This window comes from Pimephales promelas, chromosome 7, assembly GCF_988280905.1.
Source record: "Pimephales promelas chromosome 7, fPimPro1.hap1.1, whole genome shotgun sequence".
NCBI classification, from domain to species: Eukaryota; Metazoa; Chordata; class Actinopteri; order Cypriniformes; family Leuciscidae; genus Pimephales; species Pimephales promelas.
Genome location: NC_142775.1, coordinates 11,309,947 through 11,318,616, shown reverse-complemented (window position 1 = coordinate 11,318,616; position 8,670 = coordinate 11,309,947). Strand labels below are relative to the sequence as shown.

Here is an 8,670-nt window from a genome sequence, read left to right as displayed (position 1 = left end):
TATGATTATTATGAAAATATAACTATTATAAAAAACTTGCTGAATTTCAGAGAAGAACGGAGTGAGTTTAGGTAACTCTGTGACAAGGAAACACTGGGTGCATTATTTAAATCATACGGAATGTAATTGAATTTAGGCCGAGTGGGTGAAACGTAGAATTAAAGGCATCTTTAGAAGCCACAGGGTCAAATATCAGGAACCTTTTTTTAAATTTAGATTCACATATTGCTTCTGAATCCCTGCCTTTGACACAAGATAGGAAATATGAGTAGCATACACTAGGTAGATTATTGTACCTGATTTCAAAGGTCACATGACCACTACAAGCATGTTGAGAAATATGTCAAACACTGAAAACGTGGCATGAATAGTATAAATTTATTTGTGAAAAAAATAAGCATGTGAATTAGATTATATTGAGAAATATATTTTAAAGGGATAAGCATGTTTTCATACTGTAAATCTTCACACTGAGTTCTTACTAAAGCTAGAAATGTTACATAAATTATGGTCCGATCTCCAGTTTCATATTTAGGGGCCCCTAAAGCAGGTGTTTTTGAATTACTTTACAATGTTCTCACAATATTTGTGATCTGTTTCGTCAAATAACAGATATACTTACATAGCAATCAGAATTAAAAATCGTGCATACTAAAAACAATAAATCTTATTGATGTCTTCCTGAAGTTTCAATTTACGTCTTGTCCAAATAAACAAAGACAACAAATGGCTAATACTGTCTTTATATTAAAATAGTTGAGAAATCAGTGTTATAAAAAGAAAAAGCGGCACTGGCTTTTGCACCCTCTTCAATTTATAAATGTACAGTATATGTATATGTATATGTATATATATATATATATATATATATATATATATATATATATATATATATATATTAGGGCTGTCAAATGATTAATCATGCACATCCAAAATAAAATGTATATAAAATAAAATTTTACTGTGTATAAAAATACTGTGTATAATTGTATATATATATATATATATATATATATAATACACACAGATGCTTGTATATATTTAAGAACTATTTTCATGTATACTGTATATAGATTTATATATAATTTATATTACATATAAATATTTTATAAATGATATTTTTTCTCTTAAATATACATGCATGTGTGTGTATTTATATATATATATACAAAATAATTATACACAATACACCCACATATATTATGTAAACAAAAACTTTTATTTTAGATGTGATTAATCGTGATTAATCATTGACAGCCCTAATATATATATATATATATATATATATATATATATGAAGAGTTCAGATGCAAAAGCCTCTAAATGCCATTTGAAATTTTCATCTTTAATGATGATTTTTTATCAAACTTGTATATTTAAGTTCAGTAATTTCACTTAAATAACAATTAATAGGTAATTATCATTGCCATTTAAGTGAAATTACTGAACTTAAATATACAAGTTTGATAAAAATCATCATTTAAGAAGAAAATTTCAAATGGCATTTAGAGGCTTTTGCATCTGAACTCTTCATATATATATATATATATATATATCGTTGTTTTGTTTTACTTTTTCAGTAAAATATACATTTCTCAGTGTGGTCATTATTTGGATTAGATTTATCTTTCTTTTTTTATCACAAGGACAATCTTATAAGACAAAGAAGTGCATTACATAAAGTATAAGAGCTTAATATTTACACAAACTCCACTGCAGACAGCAGTCAAGCAAACTACAATACTGTGAGGTACAAACACCAGCCAAATAATGCTTGTATTTGTCCAATGAACATTAAATGAAGGTAGCAAAATGTTTTTCAGTGTAAATTCTTGGAGAATTATCTTTTCTCCACCCTTCAGAGAGTATGAGCAGTGAATTATGAACATTTGTTGTAGAAAGGTCCAAGTCAGCCATGTAACTGTCGCTGTAATAAAAAGTTATATAGTATATATATATATATATATATATATATATATATATATATATATATATATATATATATATACTACCATGTTCAGTGGCATCAGGCAAAGGGATTCTCTGGTTTGAAGATGGTACAGTCAATGTCATTGCAGCTTTTGCCATTCAAGTGTTCTGTGTGGCCATCGATGCTGTAACAGCCCTGGACCTCTGTGATGGAGGACGCCGTGTACGAAGCTGACCTCAGAGCATCGGACTGTGTGATGGTGCTTCCAAACTGGATGCGGTACTGATTCCAGTGTCGCCTTAAAACCGCTTGTACCTGGGAGTTTGGACAGATGATCTCAATGAACATACTGTACATCACTTATCATGCAACATTAATAATACATGATCTACTAGCATTTGTAACAAATCACTTGTTTTATAAAATAAAATTGATAATTTAGATATTAAATCTCTAAACACATGGAACCATTTTGGGGTGAGGGTGTCATGACCAAAATCATAAGATTCATTTCACTGTATTTATCACAGTGAATTGTTTTTTTTTAATGGATTAATATAATGGTACACTCTAAAAATGCAGGGATGTTTCAACCCAAATTTGGGTCAAATATGGACAAACCCAAATGTTGGGTTAAAAAGGTAATTAAAAAATGTACATTTAATAGTGCTAAAATAGTGCACTACCATGCAACAAAAATCAAAGCAGTAAAACATTTATTATAAAATTTATATTTTACAGTGGTATACTGTATAAACTACGGTTGGTTCTTCAGATTATTAAAATACTACACTGGGAAAAAAAATTTCTTAAATGTTCACTTAAAGGGGCTACATGTAAGAATTTTAATTAATTAATCACAGCTTTATTGACAATGAGTGCATAGCTTGTAACAAAACTTAAAAACAAGACCTTCCCTGACTTTCTAGGTTGTCTAGGGCCCTATGATTTCCGCGATCACGGAATCGCGGATGGAATTGCGGAATTGACAAATTAACACACAATCTAGTGATAACACGGAATTTCGTGGAATTTTACATATTTGGTTTGAAATTCTGTTTTGTGTGGGAAAAGAACATATGTCTGATGAAAACGCAGACCGGGGGAAGCAAATCTGGGCAAATCTTGCGTTTCGTTCATTTTTTTAACACCATTTAAAACACAGCGTATTCTTTCAGTTGTATTTCCCTCCTCCGCTCTCCCTCCATCTCTCTATCACTCACGCGTCTGTCTATGAGGCGCCGGACTGGACAAAAGCGAAGTGAACTCCGTGAGCGAAACTGGGCGAGAGAGAGACAGATTGAGACTTTATTTAAACTTATATAAATGAATATAATTCATTTAACTGGACAGTTTAAAGGTGCCATATGGAATAATTGAGGTAAAAATATCCAAAAAATGAGCTACACACATCAAAAGAATGAGAAGTGCAATTATGTAATTAAAAAACTGACAAGTTATAGTGCTGCCAAGATATAAACCTAAATTAGCACGCTAAATATAGCCCTGGCCCGGCAGGTGTCGTAATACCAGTTTCGGCCATGGGAGGCGATATGCGGGCGGGCAACATAACCACCAGCCAAACTGCAATAGATGAGTAACTCGCGTGGCTTGTGTGTACTTGAACATGATGTCAGTCGTGTGGAAAATACAGCCTACTAAATTTCAGTTCAGGGATGAGTTAAAAAAATGATTGGTTGATATTACGCATGAGGAATACATTTTGGTAAGTTGTAACATACTGTGTCTTTCAACAGTGTTAGTGTTCCTTTACCATTAGCAGCTAGCTAGCCGTTTACAAGCGCTAGCCATTTACAAGCGCCAAAACTGCATTTATTGTTTGAATTGCGTAATAAAATTAACAGAATCTGTAAGCTGAGATCGGTCTCTGTGTCCTTTTCTGTGCATGACAAAATGGATGTGTGGCGTGAGAGTGTGTGAAAAGTATCAGTTGTGTGTCTCACAGTGAATTTGTGAGAGTTGGCAGCTCTGAAAGGCGCTAGCTTGGTCCACATCAGGGAATGCTGTCTTAATTCAAACTAATTATAAAAATGTAACATGAACAAAACGAACACCATAAACTATATATAATAGCCTGGGCTTTAATTTTCCCATTTTGTCGAAATGCATCAGCTTGTCTATGAGACGGCCTTTATAATTTAGTATTGAGATGTTGTTCATTTAGTCTCTAATCTCTGAAAATCTCCAAATGATCCACGAGAAACTGCGGTCTTCCAACCTTTTACTATCGTGTCAATTGATTTGATTAATATGCGCGAGGGAGACAGAGCACAGCGCTCGCCCGTGTTGTTTGAAGACATGAGAGTGCGCGCGGCTGCGGAGGTATTTCTGGAGGTATACTGCCTCCATCTGGTATGGAATATGGTGTATGATTTGATTTTTTTTATCCGAGAGGGCACCTTTAAAGCTCAGTGTTGTGTTGCATCATGCAGTATTTGTCCTGAAAAGGCTACTGAGTAAATGTCTGTTACCTCGATAAATTATTTGGACAGCTTCCCTCTGAGTCAGACAGTTTTTTTTATGTGAAGGATTCGAGACGTTTTTTTTTTTTTTTCGAGAAAATCTAAAGGATGTGAAATTTACATGCCTGAGAGTTTCTTTCAATGATACATTAAAATGAATGCTCATACAATGTTCAGGATAAAGCCAACAGAGCTATTCTGAAATGTAAATGTGTCATGCTAAAAAAAGGGATTATTTCAAATGTCTTAGATCTATATAGCCTACAGTCTCAAATATAGGCTAGTTTATTATCAAATAATCATTACAGTGATCTACGACATGATGGCAGTGAATTGCAGAGCTGGTGCTAACATATCCACATCACCATGATCTGATGCTTTCTTAACTGCTATTTTCTCACCGCTGTCAGTTATGTTGTGTGTTTATTTTGTTACTGAGAGAAAAGCGTGCATCACATTACATATTCATCTAATCGTCACTCTCAGCAGTGTGGACGGCATCTGGTTGTTCGTCAAAAGTATATAGTTGTCAAGGTATTCAACTTTTTTTACTTTTACTTTTTGAACAATATCGGGACATTGAATCACGTTCAGTCTCTTGTATGTTACGTGTGCACGAGTGCGAGCACAAGCAATAAGTTGTTGGCTGCAGTTCACTAAACGGCCACTGGTGTCGCTATTAACAAGGGTCTCTGAATTCTACATATAGCCCCTTTAAGGAATTTTTTTGGGGAAGCAAAAATGTTTCTACTAAGCCATTGCTGTGAAAACCTCCTTTTGGAACCTTTCGTCATACATTCTGAAAGCAATACAGCAAACACTGTAGCTGATATAACGTCATAGCATCAGCCATCAATTCAAGCACACAGGCTGGATTAACTGCCAGACCGGTAATGTCATCCGTATTAGCTTCTGCATGCCTCATTACCACATTGCCTCTAAAACAAAATGATTTGGACAGCTTCCCTCTGAGTCAGGCTTCTCATATTGGTAATTGTGGACATCTGCCAATGTTTTTAGGATTTACATAGCCAATCCAGAATCTCCATATCTGAGCTCTGCTTTCAAGGAAAATTATGTTGCACAATCCGTGCAGATAAACAGGAAATGTTTCATTTTAGTGGGGTAAATTCTTACCTCTCCGTTGAAAAAGCAGAAGATTGTGGCCACCAACAGTCCCTTAAACATACAATCAGAAATGCACGTCAGCAGTAAATCTGCATAAACTGCTATGTTGCATTGCTAAACTATAATCTCCCATATCGCAACTTCTTCACTAATCATTTCTCGGCTGGTGGTGAGTGCTGTTCTCCCTTGTGTTTTCACACATTTTGGCAGCAAGTGCTCTTGATGTGTGTGATGTGCACAAAGAGTCATCTGGGATGACAAGCCTGTTTTGTTGCATTATTCATTGTGCCGATTCAGCTAGGTCTAGCAGTTCCAGCTGTCCAAGGCTTCTCACTCTACTGTTTTCTCCACAACTGACTACAAATTATTATTTTCTTGTTGCTGTACACCTACCAATTTCAGAATAAATGTTCAGGAGGCAATTTTTTAGACTTTTAAAGACTTTTAAGAGGCAAGTGGCCTGATGTTTTTTTAATTAAATGGTTCACCCCGCCCAGAAGGGATGTTTACGTTTGCTATGCTGTTATTTCTTCAGTAGAACTTAAAGGAAATCAAAATGAGTAATGACTTACACTTTGGCCTGCACTTTTTACGGGACATTCATAGTGTTGTTTAATGGATAAGACCAGTGTGGAAAACTTCTTTTGTTTACCACAGAAAAAATAACAGAATATGGTTTAGGAACAATATGAGGATTAGTGATTTTGGCAGCAAGATAATATCTAAAGAGACAAGTTTTCCCCTCTGGCCAGTAACAACAGAGCTTCTGTTGTCATTTACTTTACAAGCTTTTTACAAACTAATGGCAAAGTAAACTTAATTAAAGGCTGCTGAACTTCTGCTAGTCAAAGAGATAAAGAGAATGGGTAATCCAGTCTTGTAATGTACCACTCCAAAAGTGCAAAATACAAGTAAAAATGAGCATTTATATAGGCAAATACAAGAAAATAATTAAAGTTAGGAACTGCAAAATAATATTTTTAGGGGCCAAGCACCGAAGGTGCGGAGGCACCTATTGTATCTGTGCCGGTTCTTATTATTAGGGGCCAAGCACCGAAGGTGCGGAGGCACCTATTGTATCTGTGCCGGTTCTTATTATTAGGGGCCAAGCACCGAAGGTGCGGAGGCACCTATTGTATCTGTGCCGGTTCTTATTATTATTATTATTAGGGGCCAAGCACCGAAGGTGCGGAGGCACCTATTGTATCTGTGCCGGTTCTTATTATTATTATTAGGGGCCAAGCACCGAAGGTGCGGAGGCACCTATTGTATCCGTGCTGGTTCTTATTATTATTATTCTTCTTCCGACTGGGCGTCTATGGCAGCCCATAGACCGGTTTGCGGGAAAGTTGTTTTGGTTTGACATTCTGATAGAGGACAGTCCCAACTTTAAATACACCAATTTTGGTGTCTCTAACTCATTCCCTCTAGCGCCACCAACTGTCCAAAGTTTCACTTTTATTATGCTAATAACTTTTGAACCGTAAGGCCTATCAACAAAATTCTTTTTTCCTCTTGTTCCTGAGCTCATGTCGATTCGATCGCACCCTATGACGTCATTTTCCGTCATAAAAAAACGGCCGCCATTTTGAATTTTCCAAAAAACATACTTTTGCGAACTCGTCCTAGACGGTTTGTCCGATTTTCACCAAAATCGCACCGGATCATCTCCAGGCAGTGCTGACAAAAAGTTATGGAATTCAAGATGATTCGAATAACCGTTTTCGATAAACGCGTAAACAAAATTTACGTAGCGCTTGCGAAAACAGACGTGAGGTTGTATCTCTGCAACGCTTACTCGTTTTCAGACCAAACTTGGTACGTGTTATCACAAGCATGACCTGAGGCTACGTGCTGCGTTTCGGCGCAGCGCCACCTAGTGGTCCGGAGATATGAAAAATGGCTATTTTTGCTCGTAACTTCTGAACGGTTTGTCCAAAAATCATAAATTTGGTCTCGTTAGATTCTGGGCGTCATGCCGAGTCCACTGATATCCAATTTTCCCAGAACGGCCATTTTGGCGGTCGGCCATTTTGAATTATGTGCTAAAATGCTGTATTTTTTGAACGCATGAACGAATTGTTACGAAACTCGGTATGGGTCATCAGTACAATGCCCTGAAGGAGCCTGAGAAGTTTCGAAATAGCGCCACCTAGTGGTGAATTTTTTTTTTCAAACGCTTATAACTTTGGGTGTGGTACACTTATTTTCACGGGAGTCATCTTTTTGAGTTTCTGAATCGTTGCCGAGTCCAACGATACTAAACATGCTGGGTTTCGTGTTACGGTTGGTGTAGCGTAGCGATTTAGCGCGAAAAAAACACTTGGCGATATCTTCAAAACCGCTGTTCCGATCGAGACGAAACCACCGCCAAAAACACGAAATCATAGCTCGTTAACTAAACGCTAATGCCCAAATGCGAAAATATTGATAGTAAGGGGTAGTAAAATTCAAACAAAGTCATGTGTCAGTCATTTTTTACGTGTTTTTTCATATAAATGTTTATAACTCGGAAGTGAATTGAGATATTTGCACCAAAATTGACACACATATGTATGGGGTCACTCTGAGGACACATAAAAAAAATTGTGGGACTGAGCCTCTTGGTGGCGCTATAATAGAACAAAACGTGAAATTCCCATTGACTTCAATAGAGTTTTGTGAATTAAAATGCTATACTAAACAAATGCATTGGTGTAATATTACAAAACTCAGTGTGTGCCATAAGCAGCATGCCCTGAAGGTACTCAAAAGATTTTGAGACAGCGCCACCTGTTGGTCAAAAGCTATAATTAATTTCTGAAAACGCTAATAACTTTTGAATAAATTTGCCTATTGCAATGAAACTGATCTTAATAGATTCCTTCTGTTATGCCGAAAACATAGATATCAGGTTTTCCATAATCAGACAAACTTCCTGTTCGCCATCTTTATTTCTTTGAAAAACCTTCTTTTTCGAACTCCTCCTAGACCGTTTTTCCGATTTTCACGAAAATTGAATCGTATCATCTCCAGACCGTGCCGACTAAAAGTTATGAATTGCACGATGATAGACAAAACCGTTTTCGTATACCACAGCATCAAAATGTAGGCATGCTGCCGAAATTACTATTTAGGCTTTATCTCTGC

General features: G+C 36.2%; 1 protein-coding gene across 2 annotated transcripts in view; it reads right to left on the bottom strand.

The window, feature by feature from the left end:
* Window positions 1-1,606: 1,606 nt before the first annotated feature.
* The window catches only part of calcrla (calcitonin receptor like receptor a), a 152,575-nt gene continuing 145,511 nt past the window's right edge, over window positions 1,607-8,670 (bottom strand). For both annotated transcript variants that reach the window (XM_089133050.1, XM_089133049.1), the window contains exons 12-13: window positions 5,551-5,592; window positions 1,607-2,245 (exon numbers count right to left, since the gene is read on the bottom strand). In XM_089133050.1, the coding sequence (XP_088989176.1) occupies window positions 2,027-2,245; window positions 5,551-5,592 (261 nt within the window). In that variant the 3' untranslated portion in view covers window positions 1,607-2,026. The remainder of the gene's footprint in view (window positions 2,246-5,550; window positions 5,593-8,670) is intronic.